Here is an 18,315-nt window from a genome sequence, read left to right as displayed (position 1 = left end):
AGCCGCTGGTTACATTTTTACACAAAAGCTTAGAGGCATTACCTGCAAGGGTTTCAGATGTGAGTTTAATGGGGCTTGCGGAGGAGAGAGAATAGGAAATAATGAAGAGCCATGCAATCAGATTTTGAATGTTTTGGCTCTTCCAGATGACTGAGCCAGCGAATGGAAAAAATGTAGCTTAGCACGCTTCATTATGGCTTTGAAAACCTGCAGATAATGACCGAAAATAAAGGGGTGCACAGTCGATCGAATAGGGATGTAATTTAGTGACTAGGAAAAATATTAAGCCTACTGGGTAAAAACAGCTTGGAAAACAGTGTCCTCCAGCTACAATTTATTTTGTTTTATTTTATTTTAAAAATACAGTAGGAAGAGTAAGGGAAAAAGGAAGTTTGACTAAATTTAGCAAAAATACTTGACTTTTTATGGAAATGTTCTACTAATGCAGATAAGATAAAACCTAGGGAAACTGGGTTGAAGCCAGATTCAATATCAGCGACCCATTTTTATGAAACAAGCCAATTGGTATTTTTGTCTCTCTGATTGAACTGGAAAGAAACTTCTGTCTAGCTCACTAAGGAGATATGTGGACAATTTGTGAAAAGAAAGAGATCTCTTTCCATGAATTCACCTCCTCCAACCCTTTCCTAATCTCCAGGGTCAAAGATCCCTATTAAAGGGTCTGATAGGAAACTGGGGGTTGGAGGGATGACTAAGAGTGACTAATGAGTGAGAGTCTATCCAATAATTATTAAGATTCTGTACATGTTGCATATATGGATCAGTGGTTTGAAATATGGATCATATTTCATGGTATAGTGAGGCTCCCTTCTTAAGACATGGGCATTGTTATCCATATCAGACAAAGGCACAAAAGGAACACAGTGAGGTGTATATGTGTAAAGGTCTACAATATGCCAACAAAGGCTATGACATTTGAAGCAACAGGTGCAAAATCGTAATCCAGTGAGTGGGATGGATTTCAACAGCTTAAATGGATTATAAAAAAATGAAAATAGTAAATCCATGTTTCTGTGAGTAAGGCAATATCCAAAATCCTGCTCGTCAACATTTCACTCAGGAGAATAAAGAATAAAAGTGTTGTTGGGTGCTGACATTACAAGTAAATGAAGACAGTGGAGGAATAAGGCAATGGGCTGGGAGATGGTGTCCACAAATTGGCTCTAGTCTGCAATCTTAATTCTCTAATAGACAAAGGGTGCTGTTGTTGTTGTTTTTATCTTTTAAAAAAAGTGATAATTTAGTTGAACTTAATCGAACTATTTTTCACCCTCATACTGTTTTCTTCTAGGAGAAAACGTTCATCGTAACCTTCCCAAATTTAGGACAAAACCACTAAGAGGGGAATGTCAAGGGCAAGTTCATCTGAATTCCATGGTCTTCAAGATAGCCACTATCAAAAAATATTTATGCTAACCAAACACTCAACTTAACATTTCTCTTTAAAGAAAAAATAAATAATGCTTGGCTATGTTCTGTGCAGTTTCAATTACTCTAGTCAGGCTACCTATAGCATATATATTTATAGTGCTAAAGAAAACCAGATGACAGAAAATACAAATCTACTTTGCCTTAAAACAATCTTATGTAAAAACATGAATTTATGAAATAGTTAAAAGGAGCGTAAATAGAATTTCCTCCTTCATAAGCCATTCAGCTTAAAGGATAGTCATTTACTAGTAAAATATGACTGTTAATTTTAAATCAGTGTTTACTCTTCAGACTACTCCTATGTTGTTTATTAGAGTAGTGGCATAAATCACTGTGCAGTCACCATTATTTTCACTCTTATATCCAGAAATAAGTGCCTCTCATTCTAGTGAGGGATGGAGGATAGGGATGTAGATGCTCAATAATGGTCTATGGGATGACTTAAATTAACTGGGGACAGACAGGTTTATACTTTAAATGTCTTCAAGACTTTAAGAAATATGTCTACTGATCTACATTCTACACAATCAAGTTCAGTATCTAAATATGTGATTGTGTTTTCAGCAGATTTTTCCAAGTTCAAGATAAATGGAAGATGTTAACTGAGGAAGAAAGTGAATTGGGATCATTCATATGTGACATGTTTTGGAATATGTTGATGTGGTTAAAATGGAACTGAACCAGTTCCTACCTGGTTCCGTCCTTGGAGCAAATAAGACAAAATACCCAAAGTTCATTGCAGGAAAACAAGAGAGACTATGAAGGTCAGATACCTAGAAAAGCAGAAGGTGACACGGTGCCGTTGCTTCTTGAAACCATGACACTGATTCCCGTCTCCACAAAGGGCACAGAGAAGTCCACCACTTCCGAACGCTCCTCATTGATGGTGAGTGAGCCGACTGCCATGACCGCCCGCTGATTGACCACCTGGGTACAAGGCAAAAAAGCACAGCACCTTTATTTATCCTCCCCCCCCAACCCCGAGGACCTCAGGCCCGAAGTCTGAAGGGGAGCCCGTGGGATGAGAAGAGAACTTACTTCCCCGATCATTCCATTCCACACGTTGTTCACTTTTTTGCCATGCTTCCCATTCGTCACCAGGTAGAGGTCATAGGTAAACTTCACCGTTCTGGAAAGCTTCTTTAGGATGTCAATGCAGAACCCCTTGCAGCATTTTTTCACATTCACTCCCTCATTGGTGGAATTACTGTAGAGGAAAATCCCAAGACCACAGACTGTTAGCACTGGAAAATTTGTTCATAATCATTAGCTACGCTCTTCCGCTACTTTTCACATGGGAAATTGCGGCTCAAAGTGAGGAAGTGGCTTTTCCCAGGACGTGCGGTGAGTTTATAACAGCAAAAGTGGAAAGTGCTCTTAATTATGAGATAATCATGACAACGGCTAACAGTTATTGAGTAATTACTACTGGCTATGCACTGCGCTAAATGCTTTGTACTAATTATTGGATTAATCTCCATGACATTTCTCTTAATTAGGTAGTATTTGTATCCCGATTACACAGTGAGAGTGACTGCCTCTTATTTTTAAAAGTTTATAGCACATGTATCCTTTTCAGACCAGATCTGGTCTAAGCTGACTTATAAAAACTTCCTGGAAAATGGAAGAGGATGTGAAATTCCAGGGGAAGGAGAGTTTGCGGTACCCTATCACTGCAGATAGAGGTGCGCTTCCAGAGGGACAAAGGAAGGGTGACTGGCTTAGGAGATGCCTTCCCTTATTGAGAAAAAACCCGCCTCAGCTAAGAATCAGGAGGCTTGAGGTTTACCCGCTGCCCGAGTCCATAGATTCATGTCTCATGATTGAGTCAACTGTCTAACCAGGGCTCTTTCATTCTTAACATTTTCCCTCCCTACCTACATGGCAAGGAGTGTAAAAGGTGACACTATTAAATAGCAATGCCCTTAATCAGAAAACCAAACTTTGTTAAAATACAGATTTTTTAAAAACTGTCTTAAAAGCTATCATAATCTACCAGGGTTATAGTCATTGCTCTGTGCCAGCCACCTTGCTTTATTTATCTGACGAAGTCATACTCAAAGAACACCCACAAAAGTCACCCACAAAAATCACCCGCAAAAAAATGTCTTAAAAAAGAAGGAAGCAGGGGCCTTGACAATTGTTAGCCAAAAGCATGTAGAGACAACTCGTGTAGGAAGATTGGGACCCCTCTGAGCAGCACGGTGATTCTACCTTGCACTTGGCGATTCTATTAGCTTGACTCTCTGCCTTTGAGTCACGCCTGCATGCCATGAGATATGTGCTCTGCTTGAATATCCCATTGTTGGCACATCTACACTCAAACTATTACCTGAGCACAGAAATGATGTTTACAGAAACCCAACCTCATAATAGGAAAATACCTAAGTTTCCACATCATATGAAAAAGTAGGCTATATATATAGTGCTATCTACAGAATGATCACAGCTACATAAAAACAGATGAGCTTAGGAAATATCTGAATGGAAAAACAATAAAATATGAAGCCTAGCTATTTTTGAATGGTGAAAAGTGTTTTTTTTTCATATTTAGCCTCCCTTACATTATCCATGATGAGTGCATACTACATACATAAATGGATATAAACACACATCAAGCACCATTAGTGTAGATCTGCATCTACACCCATGAGTGTAAACAGATTTGATCAAATAACTGTGAGATGTGAAATTGGGTTGCCAAATGAAATCTTTATTTCAATGTTTTGCTTATCTCAGAATCACAGATCACCTATTCTGAATGGCTGTTTCACCATTGCCTCCTTCCTATCCTGTCCCCAATCTCTGCTCAACCAACTTGCTTCTCTCAGCCAGGACCACCGTGGAGACCTAATTTCTAGCCTAGAGGCTGGATAACCTGCTCTGACCCTGCCACCCTCAGCTTAGGGGTCATGGGAGGTTACATCTGTGTACATTTACATATAATGACTGGTGGACTCAACTCTACAGTGTAACAGGAAGTAGGTACCTTGCCTATCCCCACAAATTCCCAGAGCAAAAGGGGGCCAGGCTGGAATTACAACTGCTATAAGTATATTAAGTTAATGGCATGTCCAGATATGATTCCCTTCTTGGTATCTGTGACTCTGAAAAATGTGTCAAAATCAAATTATCTTTCTTCCCGGCCGCTATAGGCCGTGCATCGATGCCTCTTGTCCACCTCTTCCCATTTGTGTCTCCCTCACTCTCTGCTGCTTTGTTTCTTTTATCTTCCTTCCCCTGGTCAAGATTCCTGGAAGAGTTTGGACAAGAATTACAGATGCCCCAGGTTTAAGATTCAGGGTCACAGACATATAGTGACTTATATGATTCTTTGGCCTCCCTGGGCACCTTAACCAGTTTATGAGTTAATTATACATTCCTTAATACTAAGTCTAAGCTATTTCTAGATATGAAGTCATGGAATCATTTTCACCCAGCAAGCACCACTGAGTACCTACTCTGTGCATGATATAGAACTAGTCCCTGGGGACATGGGACGAAGAAGACATGCAGCAAGTGCAATAGTTGAATTTATCATGGTGGTTATGGAAACACAACCAGCTTGTAATGGGGAACTTGTAGTTGATTCCTATAACAGCCCGTGTGTGTGTGTGTGTGTGTGTGTGTGTGTGTGTGTGTGTGTGTATGTATGACTTAACTACATTGACATCTGAGAAATGGTGACCCTGCACTCTCTCTCAGTTCTCTACCATCACCCAAAATTAAAGGTGTGTGTGTGTGTGTGTGTGTGTGTGTGTGTATGACTTAACTACATCGACATCTGAGAAATGGTGACCCTGCACTCTCTCTTGGTTCTCCACCATCACCCAAAATTAAAGAGTGACTCATCAAAACAAATACAGGGAAAGGGATCCAATAAATCCAATTCTTTGGCTCTACAGTTTGCCAGTGTGGCCCCTGGATGTGAGCATGGCCACGCCAGTCAGACAGAGCTGCTTTCAGATGCCAGGCCTGCTACTAACCACCACAAACACTCAGACGAGTCTGTTCACTCACAGCCTCAGTTTGCTCTTTTGTAAATTGAGAAGGCTAACACTTACCTCGCAGGATAGCTGAGGAGATAAAATAAAGTACCTAAGCACCTCTCACATAAGCACTTAAAAATATATCTCCTCTCTTCTCACCAATGACTTAACAGTTTGGGGGGTTAATTGATAGTATGGCCACATTGCTTTCTATGCAGCAAGGCCAGATCATTTTTCCTTAACATTCAACTAGCAGGCTAGAAGAATACTCTGATTTCTCAGCTCATTTCCTACCGCCTGTGATTTTAGAAGACTTATGGGTGCCCTCAAGACCCTACCATTTACTAGAAGTGGGAGACAGAGGGTTTTTCTCTGGGAGAACAGCATCAAGAAAACAAACACAATCATGTTATCTAATAAGAATCCTTTTTAGAATCAATTGGTCTGCCTCATGTTACCTTTAAGAAATGCAATTGATCCAATCTGTGTTAATGTTGGGATTAGTGGAACCTAGTAATTTTCCATTGCTCTCAGGTAAAACAAAGACTAACGCTATCTAGATGCACAGTAAACATTTTATGTCCCCAAGTGAGAAAAAGAAAGCTGCAACTCATCACCTCCCACGGGAACTAAACATGTGAATCTGAACCTGTTAATGTGTTTATATTCTTCAGTGGAAAAGTCAATTCTTTCAGAGAGAGTAATTTATTTGGGGGTTCATTTTCTCCATACAAATGTGACTCAGGACTTGGTGATCTATTGCTTTTGGCTCCAGGGCTTCTGCTTTTAAGACTTTAAACCCTATTATTGATTGTGAAGCGCAAGAGGCCCTACTTACTGGCCATACTGAATAGAAAAGGTATTGTTATCATACGGGAGGCTCCTCACGGAGGTTATACTCTTTGCTCTGTGCCAGCCACTTCGTTTTCTTCATCTGACCAAGTTCTGCTCAAAGAACACCCATTCAAATCAAAACATTGACAACTTTCCCATTGTTTCCTCAGCTCATCACTCTATAGCACTGCACTAGGCTTCATTCTGTTTCCCAAACTCGATAATCTCTTTCCTGCCTCAGGGCCTTTGCACCTGCTGTTCCCTCTTCCTGGAAGGCACTTCCCCCAGTTCTTCTCACATTTGGCTCCTTTTCATCCTTTATATGTGACCTTAATTCTTACCTGTGTGAGCTAAAGAAGCCCCACATCCATCAAGCTACCATCCTCTCACACCACCTTCTTTACATCCTTCCCAAAGGTTATCATAACGTGGAACTGCCCTGGTCCTTCATTGGTTGAGTTGATTTTTACCTGTGCCTGCTTCATGACTGCAAGACTTTTTGTCTTTTGTCTTTCCTGTCCATTGATGCATCCCCTGATGCATCACTCATAGTGTGCTTAATGTGTATTTATTTATTGATCAATTCATTCAAAATTTCAGTGCCAAAGAGGCTGACAACTCCAAAAAGGCTGATCATTATCTTTTGAATAATTTCAGAATTTCAATTCCAAATTGGCTGAGTATTGATAACAAAGTGTTCTCCAAACTGAAGTGTGCCTTCAAAATATATTTAGCAATCATATTTTTAAAAATTATCTCTATCCCAAGAGCTGAGCTCTGGGGATTTGCATCTTGTATAATGTGCGAAAAAAGATCCTTTTCCCTGTGATTTCAAGCATCATCAGTATCAGTATGTCATGTTTTGTGCTTGTCACTGGGGGTACCAAATTAATAAGTCACATTCCAAATTTGGGCAATTAACAATCCAAGAGGAAATACAGACAAACTATAAGTCACACAAAAAAATGGTAACAAAGGAAGAGATAGAGTTGTAGGGACTGGATGTTTGTGTTCCTTCAAATTCATATGTTGAAACCTAATCCCCGATGTGATGATATTTGGAGGGGGGACCTTGAGGGTAATTTGGTCATGAGGGTGAGGCTTTCATGAATGGAATTAGTGCCCTTATAAGAAGAGCAAGAGAACGTGTTTCCTCTCCTCTGCAATGTGAAGATAGGACGATAAGCAGAGGACCCTCATCAGAAATGAATCTGCCAGCACCTTGATCTTGGATTTCCAGCCTCCAGAATTGTGAGAAATAAATGTCTGTTTTTTAAGCCATGCAGATTATGCTAATTTATAGCAGCCTGATCTGACTAAGACATGGACACATATCCAGAGTACTGCTGAAGTATGGAGAACTAACCCAACTTGGGGAGGGAGTAGTTAAGACTTACAGGACAAGCAAGAACAAGTGAGGTGAAAGGAGGCGATCAGAAAATACTCTGAACAAAAAAGTAGATTTCCATACAACCATAGGCCTTTTCCTTTGGTGAATCCACCAAAAGGGTGGTATTTTTGTTTATGTTTGTAATAGCAAAGACTATATGGGAGGGAGTAGTTAAGACTTACAGGACAAGCAAGAACTAGTGAGGTGAAAGGAGGTGATCAGAAAATACTCTGAACAAAAAAGATTTCCATCCAACCATAGGCCTTTTCCTTTGGTGAATCCACCACAAGGATGGTATTTTTGTTTATGTTTGCAATAGCAAAGACTATAATCAGGGCCTTGGACTTGGCCATGAAGACTTGTGCTTCTCCAACAGGTTTATATGTTAGGGAGAAGCCTTCACCAGAGGCTCTGATACAAAAGTCCATTCCTCTTTCAATTGTAATGAAAGAGGAAGTGACATAGGTGCCATGCTTGCTTGCTGCTGCTAAGCTGGGATTCTTCCAGGAGGTCAGGTCCTCTTGATCACACCAGAAAGTCATTTGTAAGGTGTGTGTTGATCCCCAAATGGAGAGAACTTTTGAAAAGTTTGGATCTAGGAAATATAAAAGAGATGGAAGGAAGTGAAAGGGGTGGGGTTGGGGGAGGGGGGCAGCCAGAAAAATACAAAGAAATTAATTGTTTAAGGAAAGATTGAAAGACAGGGTTGATTCAGCATAATGGCTAGAACATGGACCAGCCTTTGAGTCCTGCCCCTTCCATTTACCAGCTGAATGGCTTTAAATGCGTTTCTTAATTTTTCCATAACTCCATTGTTATCATGTCTAAAATGTCAAAATCGCTTACCTTGCATTGCGGTTGTTGAAATTAAATAAGGCAAACCACTTGGAGTAGTTCCAGTTTAAGTATTTAAAAAAATCTATCATTATATTATACTTATTATAACAGGGCCTATTTTACATTACACACACTGTATTCTTTTATAGATTTGTTATTATCAAGGACACATGCCATTGAAAGGATTGGGCACATTCAACATGACAGGGTCCCCGACTCACTTGATTTTGACGAACTTCCGACAGGGTACAGTGTTCCTCACACACGACTCGGTCAGCGGGTCTATGTCTTCCACGATGACAAAGGGGGCCTCCTCGAGGGTGACAATGCTCAGATGGTTGTCGTCCGGCTCACAGTCCGAAAAGGACTTGTACCTCGGCCACACGGCGTGCCTCAGGCTCAGGGTCTGGTTCTCCCACTTGCCCACCTGCATCATAAAGACAAAGACAGGCCTGTGCTTTCTAGCACAACTGGTTTCTAGAAAGGCGAGTCTTTCCCCGTGAGAGGAGCAGGAGAAAAATCCATCCCTCTTAAGGGTTTTTCTGCTACTTGCCTCAACGTATGCATCTGCTTTACATGCTGAGAAAAATGGGGACAGAGGGCGAGCAGAATATTGGGCACAGACTCGCCCCAGACTAATGACATCACGGGGGTTTTGCCTAAGCACTAACACAGTGGTTCTCAAGCTTGGTTCCCTCTTAAGGGTTTTTCTGCTACTTGCCTCAACGTACGCATCTACTTTACATGCTGAGAAAAATGGGGACAGAGGGTGAGCAGAATATTGGGCACAGACTCGCCGCAGACTAATGACATCACGGGGGTTTTGCCCAAGCACTAACACTTTTGGAGCTCCCCAGGTGATTCCCGAATCCTGCCAGAGTTCAGGATCACTGATGTCATGAAAATAGCACGAATTTTTAGAATCAGAGAGACCTGGGCTTGAATCCGCAACTCTGCCACTCATTAGCTGTACAACCCCAGGCAAGCTCTTAATCACTACGAGCATCTGTTTCTCATCTGAAACTATTCCACCTGCTTTAAAGGTGCCTAAAGTTGGCATAATTCCAACTACTTTATAAAGATGTTGTCAGAATTTTTTATTGATTTGAGAGAAACATCAATTTGTTCCACTTAGTTACGCATTCATTGGTTGATTCTTGTATGTGCCCTGACCCGGAATCAAACCCACAACCTTGGCGTATCAGGATGATGCTCTAACCAACTGAGCTACCCGACCAGGGCAGGATGTGTGGGAATTAAATAAGGCAATTTATGAAAAACATAGAGCACAGTGCCCGGCACAGAGCAGGGCAGGATGTGTGGGAATTAAATAAGGCAATTTATACAGCACAGTGCCCGGCACAGAGTTAAGGACCACATACTTTTCCTTTTAAGTATAGAAGAGAGACAATGAAAAGGAGGAAGGTTTTTTTAGTGCTATATAAAAAAAAATACAGGAAAGGGGAAAGGAAGATGAAGTAGAGGGAAGATTAGGGGGAGAGACAACACCAGGGGACAGAGCAGGTGAGGAAACAGAAGCAACACTTCACGCTCAGATATGGTTCTATTTAAGTTGCAGATTGAGGTGAACTTTTATTAATCCAGCACCGAGTGGAGACTTCTGCTTAGTACACATCAAGACCTGTCAAAACAGAATCGATGTGTTCCCTCTGAGCAGCAGCCGGCATCTTAGTGAAATCAAATTAAAGGCTGTGTGTTTTGAACTTTAATTTTATTTGACAGCTTGTTGGCACTGTTCGCATGCACGTGGGAGAAATCTGCCCCCAGCATCGCACTTTCTCTTTCTTTGCCCTCCTCCCACGTGCAATTGCTTGACACCACAGGTCAGCCTTTTATTTGGAATATCAGCCTCAAGAAAAAGGCCTCGTCTGAAATGCTAAGTGCCAAGTCCAGGCTCGCCTGTGTCGACATGACCCACCGGCCTCTCCCCCTGGAATGTAGTGTCGCCAGAAATGAATCGCAGGTCCTTCAAGAGAATTCGGACTCTCTGGACACCAGGAGAGGTGAAGGGGTGGGAGGGGGTGGATAAGGCAGCCAATGTTCTCTACGATGACCTCATCATTTGGACTGGAAAATCTTTGCTTCTTGTAGAGAAATATCCCATGTGGCTAATTAAAAAATTGTCCAGCTTCACGGGTACCTTTCTTTTTAAGATAGGAAGGGGAGCAGAGTAGTTTGGTCAAACATGTTCATCTACCCATGCTGTGATATGTAACACTAGCTGGAGAGAATGTTGAGCCCATCAAATTCTTCATTCATTCAACACGGATTTACTGAACACCAACTCTGAGCTGGCACCAGCCCGGGAACACTGATAGATAAACACAGAACAATTGCTTCCTTCTTGGAACTATCAGTTGGCTGCAGTTCAAAGATCAAACCTATAATAATAAATAGATTAAAGACACATCCAAACTTTTCCTTTTGGGGAATGTTATACCAACTCCCCCCTTGTTTTTTTTCCAGAGGCCTGGTAGTTCAGTGGGCAAGCAAATAGCTTTTGGAGTCAAACAGAGCTAAGTATTAATCGTGGCTTCTCTACACGTACTCACTACATATACATATACACAATTTCTCATTGGCTGAGTAGCCTTGGGAAAGTCACTCAACCTCTCTGAGATTCACTTTCTCTATCTGTAAAATTCAGATAATAACAGGATACACCTTTCAGGACTATATGAGCCCAAAATATGCAAGAAACATTGAGCATAGAACTTAGCACGTACCATACATGGTAGCTGTTATTATTTTATTATTGTTGTAGTAGGCATTTAAGATGTAGCTCAAATATCACATAATCTTTAAAGGAATTCCTGTCTTCCCTAGTAATACAGAAATTTGTGCCTATCTCCACCATAGCATTTGATGTTATAATTGTAACAATATCACTTTGGGGCCAGGAAATGTGGCAATATCACCCAAAATCCTACATGGTGAGGATTATTATTCCAACTTCACAATTCAGACAACAAAAGCACAGCTAATAAGTGGTGGAACCAGAGCAATAGTATGGGGCTGTCTGAATCTAAAGATGTTTTCCTACTCGTGTGTCTATTAATTGATCTGCATTCATCATATTGTAGCTCCAATAGCCTTTCTCCCTTCAGAGACAAGCACTGAAGTCCCCAAAATACCTAAATAGGGGCAAAGACTGTTTAGCTAGCAGATCTATGGTGATTTCATTGACCACATCTCATACCCTACACAGTGGGAGGCAGGCAAAAGTTCCATCCAGCTCAAGGCTGACTCATGGAGAGAGAGGTTGCAAAGGTTCATGAGTTCCCAGAGTGCAATGACTTCCTAAATCTTCTCTCTATCCCTTCCCAACATGTCTAAGTAAGCACCCATGAGTCGGCCAAGGAGGGTGGAAGTGAGTGGTGGTTGGAAAAAACTTGATCAGAAGCTGAAGTTGCTGTGTAAACAATGCCCTAAATCCTGAGAGCTCTTGTCTACTTCTCCCATGAGTCGGCCAAGGAGGGTGGAAGTGAGTGGTGGGTGGAAAAACTTGATCAGAAGCTGAAGTTGCTGGGTGAACAATGCCCTAGATCCTGAGAGCTCTTGTCTACTTCTCTGAGCCTGACAGGCTCCCATTCCAGACACCAAATATCTCAACTTCAAGATTTTATATACCAGACAGAGGAGAACAGACATCCTTATCTTTCCCCTCCGATATCCTTATTTCAAAGGACTATAAATGAGTCCAGTGTTTATAAACATAAGTATTTATTGAGTGGCTACTAGGTACCAAGAACTGTGCTAGACACTAAGGATACTATAGAGAAAACAACCAATTACTTGCGTGGAATTCTTACGCTAATTGGGAAGACACACATGGGTCAAATAATCACACAAAAGTATATATCATGCAAACCAGGAGGAAGAAAAAAAAAGTGAGTGAGTATATGAGAGAAGAGAGGGGGGAAAGAAATCACAGGAGGCTTCCCAGAGGAGGTGACACAAACTGAGACTGCAAATCTAAGATGAGAGGGTGGGGAGTAAGAGGGAGTGGAGGAAGGAAGAGTACTCCAAGAAGGCATGGGCCAGATGATGCAAAGCTTTGTAGGTCCTGTCAAGGACTTGAGATTTACCCTAAGAGTTAATTTAGTCTGTTTAGCCAAAATGGAAAATGATATATGGAAGTCATCATGAACATATTTCTGTATATTACCTGTCCAAAGTGAAGGTTCTTTGCTTCCTCAATCCATTTTCTTCCTTTTTTATTATGAAAAAAAATTAACTCATACAAAAGAGAGCAGTAAAATGAATCTCTATATTCCCATTATTTCACTTCATTAGTTACTAACTCATGCCAGTCTTGTTTCATTTATACTCCGCCACTTTTCCATGCTATATTGAAGAAAGTCCCAACTATCACGCCATTTCATTCAGAAATTCTTACTTTGATTTAAATATCTAACCTCCATTTGCTTGATAATAGTATACCTCAACAATCTATATATTTATGTATTTGCTTCACTCATTAGATTATGATTCCCCAGTCTAGCAGAGATTGATTTCTATGTCCCCAGCTTCTACCTCAGGCTCTAGCACAAGGAGGAACTTAATGGATAGTTGTTAATGGAATGAACGAACACACAGCTTAAATTTTTAAAAAATGTTGATGAGTCAGAAAATGCTAGTAGATTGATCAGTGTATCCTTATATGCCTTAGCTATGGAATCTTGTACCCTAAGGAATGACCTAGGCCAGTGATGGCGAACCTTTTGAGCTCGGCGTGTCAGCATTTTGAAAAACCCTAACTTAACTCTGGTGCCGTGTCACATATAGAAATTTTTTGATATTTGCAACCATAGTAAAACAAAGACTTATATTTTTGATATTTATTTTATATATTTAAATGCCATTTAACAAAGAAAAGCAACCACAAAAATGAGTTCGCATGTCACCTCTGACACGCGTGTCATAGGTTCGCCATCACTGACCTAGGCTGAGCCAATGGGAATTTTCCCTGGGACTTTTGCTGGAACTAGTAAGATAGGGTGGGCATGACAAAAGAACCAATCAGAGATTAAACATGGAGCTAAAAAAGAGCAGAGAGCAAGAAAGTCTTGATGGTATTGCCTGAGCTCTTATAATAATAAAAGTTGACAATCACTAAGCACTTATGTATTAGGTACCATTCTTAGCACTAGTTTAATTCTTATAAACACTTTATACACAAGAAAAAAAGTGAGGGCAGATGATTTTTATCTCTATCATGAATTTTTTTTTGTACTTAAAAACATTCCCAAACTCACACAAATAGACTGTGTGAGAGAAGAAAAAAAATCTTTACCTTCAAAATAAACTGCATTTTGGTGATAAAACTTTGAGTGTTTTCAGCAAGTATACTGACGTTTTGAGGACAAAGAAAACTAATTGACCTCTGATGGAGAAAAGTTATTTTGTTAAAAGAAATATGAAAAGGGGAAATTAACTTTGTAATGATTTTTTATCCATTCTTATTAATAAAATTTAAATTCGCTTTTAGAAAGCGAATTGCTCTTAAAGTCCTAAAAAGCATTTTGTGAAAGGGCAGTGATTACTTCTTGAAAGGTTCAGCCAATTCTTTCCCAGAACAGAGTCTCTTAAGTTAATATTTACCCCTTCGTGTCTGGGTAAATTCAGAGACATGTCGCCGAGGCTGCAAGAAATTAGGTTAATAGATGTATGTGGCTCTCCTTTCAGAGATATGAGTGTTGGATCTTATTTGATCTATTCATGAAATGCTTACAAGAGACAATTAAAATCTCTTTACTACTGGCCTCCTGGTCTCCCAAACCATCCCCTAAAACATATATCTAAACACCGCTACTCAACTTCTTCCATGATGCATTCTGCCTACAGAATCCAAGCCAGACTCCCCTTTACAATTAAAGGACCCTGTGATATAGGTCCAACTAAACTTGATACACTCTCATTCATCTCTCACTTTCTTGATCTCTTTCTCATTCTTATACACCCTATACGTACTCTCACACTAAAACATGTGCACATTCAAAACACACATACTCACTATGTATACCTATACATACTCACTACATATACATATAAATGTCCATGTGTGTATATGTGTATATATGTCACATACCTATACATCATACATAAACCTATAAACACACACCTGCATGCATACATGCATACCTACCCATACACAATACACACATATATACACTCATACACATGCACAACTACACAAACACACATACCTAGCCCGTACCTAAACACACTTCTACACACACACACACACACACACACACACACACACACACCACTAAGCCACAATGATGTATCTAGTTTTCACTTCTCACCACACACACCTTGAACAAAACCCACTTCCCTGCTTTGCCTGGACTATTTCTTCTACCTGAAATTCCTCACCTTATTATCGCCACAGTTTGAAATCCTACCCATTCTTTCCAGGTCCAGCTCAAATACCACTTCTCCCATGGAGCCTAATTCTCCAGCTGGATTTCACTTTGCATCTTCTGTGCCTCCAGAACATTTTCTTTTTGAATTCTCCCACTTGTCCATTCATGCCCTCAATACACATGCATCCAGTGCTGTACCCTGTGCCAGGCACTGCAGGAGGCTCTGGGGCTACAAGTGTGAACAGGCCCAGGCCCGGGCCCCACCCTCAGTTTCCAGTCTGGCTGGAGAGAAGTTAAAGCTCAAGGGCAATAAAGCGAGATGACTGCCTGCTGGGGTAAGCACAGGATGCTACTGAAGCAGACAGCCACCTGCTCTGGAAGGAACCAAAAGGTGCTTCCTGTAGGAAGTGGCTTCCAACTATGAGCCAGACCAGCAGAGTTGTGGTGTGGCTAAAGGTTTTATCATTATCCTCAGGGCAACTGAGGGGTATGGAGGGGTGGGGGTGGGGTGACTGAAGACTTTTGATCAGGGGAAGGCTAAATCAATCTGGTGTATTAGAAAACTTCTTACCAATGTAGTGCGGAGACAGGGCTTATGGCTAAAAAATTGTGAATTCAGACAGATGGGTTAGGAGGCAGTTGCATTAATCTGGATGAGGCTCACATAGGACCATATCGGTGAGGCCGGCATAACTCATGAGATCTCAAAGTGGTAGAATCAATAGAACTTGGAGACCAATTGTGTAACTGTATGTAAGTGGGGAGCGATGACCCAGGCTGCACTGAATTACAGTTCTGTTGAGTATCCGGCCTGGCCAGCTTCCACAACCATGTGACACCCCCCCTCCCCCCGCCATCAGATATGCTATGGCATTCACCCACAAGCCAGTTCAATAAATATTTGCTAAACTGAGCTCGACTCAGACTGCAGCATACCATCCATTTTTACTTGGAATTCAAAGTTAAAAGAGGAAAATGACCTGTTTACTCAGCTCCTCTCCTTGGAGATAAGACAATAGGGATTACAAAATTAAACAGCAGAAAGGAAATTTATTAAAACTGACGACAGAAGCAGAGTTCACACTGCCTGGGGTCTAGCTTGCCTGTCCCCGGTTAGCTCGTTGGGTGATTTCATAACCAAGGTGGAAAGAGGCCTTAAAACAAACACCCCGTGTGTGCAAAACATCGGAAAACATTTCACTTTGGATAATAAGCAATGATTTAGTCCCAAGCAGGAGAAAATGAGTAATTAACTCCTCAGAAAGATAAATTTAAGGAGAGAAACAAGGCAAACAGGAGGCCAATTTCTCTCCACCTGAAATATAAAGTCTTCCAAAGGACATGAGATAAATGGCCGTGAAGGAAATTTAAAATGATTTAATGTCCATATTTAGCATAACTAACATCATCGATTAGCATCACTTCCATGCCTCTGCATGCAAATCTAATACTGTAAGCAAGCTGATAGCAGGGTTACACACAAGTAAGTTTGTCTTGGGTTGCTGCTTGAAACCTGACACAGATTTCAATTTGATTGATCAGGAAACTAGAGCACAGATGTGTGAGCCATGGCCTGATATGAAGTTGAAATGGACTCTATCTGGAGAACCTTGCAATTGAGTCCAATATCTTTTTTTTAACCAAATCCCAAGTGAAATTTCATCCAAAACAGCTAGTGTCTGCGGAAACAAAACGTCTTATCAGAACCCAACTTTCCCCTTCATGGTATATTCAGTTTCTGCTACAAAGAAACTGTTGCCCAGGGCGGGTGGCTTAGGTGGTTGGGTGTCGTCCTGAGCACCAAAAGGTTGCTGGTTGATTCCTGGTCAGGGCATGTACCCAGGTTGTGGGTTTGTTCCCCGGTCGAGGTGCATGCAGGAGGTAACCAATCTATGCTTCTCTCTCATATCAATCTTTCTCTCTCTCTCTAAAATTAATTTAAAAACATATATTTTTAAAAAGAAACTGCTGGAAAGCAGTTGTGGGTCAAACCTATTTTGTCTTCAATGCCCTGGGGCCACAGATGCCACTGGCAGAGTGACACTAAGAATTGCTTTCCAGATACAGAGGGGACAATGTCTGCTACCTTTGAATGCACTGTCTTACATGGGACTATGAGGCTTCAGCATGAATAAGAACCTCTCCTTGGGGGCTAATTAAGAAGGCAGACACCTAGATCTCAGGAGTGCCTGCCTCAGTAGGTCTGGGAGGAGGCCTGGGAACCTGACTTTTCAACCAGGGTCTAAGTCAGGGGTGGGCAAACTTTTTGACTCGAGGGCCACAATGGGTTCTTAAACTGGACCGGAGGGCCGGAACAAAAGCATGGATGGAGTGTTTGTGTGAACTAATATAAATTCAAAGTAAACATCATTACATAAAAGGGTACGGTCTTTTTTTTTTTTAGTTTTATTCATTTCAAACGGGCCGGATCCGGCCCGCGGGCCGTAGTTTGCCCATGGCTGGTCTAAGTCATTCCGTTCCAGTTGGTCTAAGGACCACATTTTGAGAAGCACCTGAAGGATTTCACCTGTGGGTCCCAGCAGGATTGAACACGGCATAAGAAAAGATGGAAATCTTTCTTCTTGGGTTACTTATGTAACCAGTCGCAATTGCCAGCAGATCTAAATGAGTTTAATCAGCTATTAGAGCCTTAATTAAATTCCTCTCAGTTGAAATTTCAGAATTGCCTAATTGTTACACAGCTCACATTGGAGCAGTTGATTTTTTTCTCCTATAATAACCGCTCTCAGGATAATCTAATATCTTCATGGGTAACCGTGTCAGCTATTTTAGAACCCAGCACTGAGATGGAAATTCATGGAGATGTGTTTCGATCATTGTTATTTCCGTAAAACAACTTGCCTATTTGCTTCTCTTCTCCTCTTGATGTTCCGCCAACAGCGGAAGAGCTCAATGCTTGTTCAACCTCAGATTTGGTGAAAGTCTCTGAGACCATGAGCCACCATTTCCTTTAGAAGTTCATGTTTAATCTTCTATCCTCTGGAGTTCCTCTGTTCCCCAAGTTCTATTTCCCTGGTTTTCTTTTAATTCTTTGTGTGCTCTCAAAAGTGATGTGTCTGGTAATTAGCTAAACAGTTAATAGTAGGGTTTTTTTTTTTATCTTCTTTGGTTCCACACTGGAATGATATAACATGAGAGGCTTGAAAATTCAGCAGAACATAAAAAAGAAGCTCTTTCACAATTACTAATTAATTTTTGTAACATGTTCTTGGGAGTCCTTTATTGAGCAACTTCCATATCAATCAATCTACTGCAGGCTGTAATAATGACTATTAAATAATTAATAAGTATAATAACTGGCAATTCTTGAGGGACCACCCCACCATGCCTTTTTTTCTCTTTACCCTCACAGACCTGTAAAGAAAAGGCCATTATAACCTTTAATTTCCTCATTAGGAAA

The 18,315-nt window shown here is 40.9% G+C and overlaps 1 protein-coding gene across 1 annotated transcript in view; it reads right to left on the bottom strand.

Annotated features, from left to right (window-relative positions):
- Positions 1-18,315, bottom strand: part of GRIN2A (glutamate receptor, ionotropic, N-methyl D-aspartate 2A) — a 379,799-nt gene that overhangs the window by 71,502 nt on the left and 289,982 nt on the right. The window contains exons 5-7 of the mRNA XM_005871756.2: positions 8,724-8,929; positions 2,491-2,659; positions 2,226-2,379 (exon numbers count right to left, since the gene is read on the bottom strand). Coding sequence (XP_005871818.1) covers positions 2,226-2,379; positions 2,491-2,659; positions 8,724-8,929 — 529 coding nt within the window. The remainder of the gene's footprint in view (positions 1-2,225; positions 2,380-2,490; positions 2,660-8,723; positions 8,930-18,315) is intronic.

The sequence above is a fragment of the Myotis brandtii genome, unplaced genomic scaffold (genome assembly GCF_000412655.1).
Source record: "Myotis brandtii unplaced genomic scaffold, ASM41265v1 scaffold355, whole genome shotgun sequence".
Taxonomy (NCBI): Eukaryota; Metazoa; Chordata; class Mammalia; order Chiroptera; family Vespertilionidae; genus Myotis; species Myotis brandtii.
The sequence above is the reverse complement of the archived record's forward strand: the minus strand, read 5'-3'. Positions and strand labels throughout refer to the sequence as shown.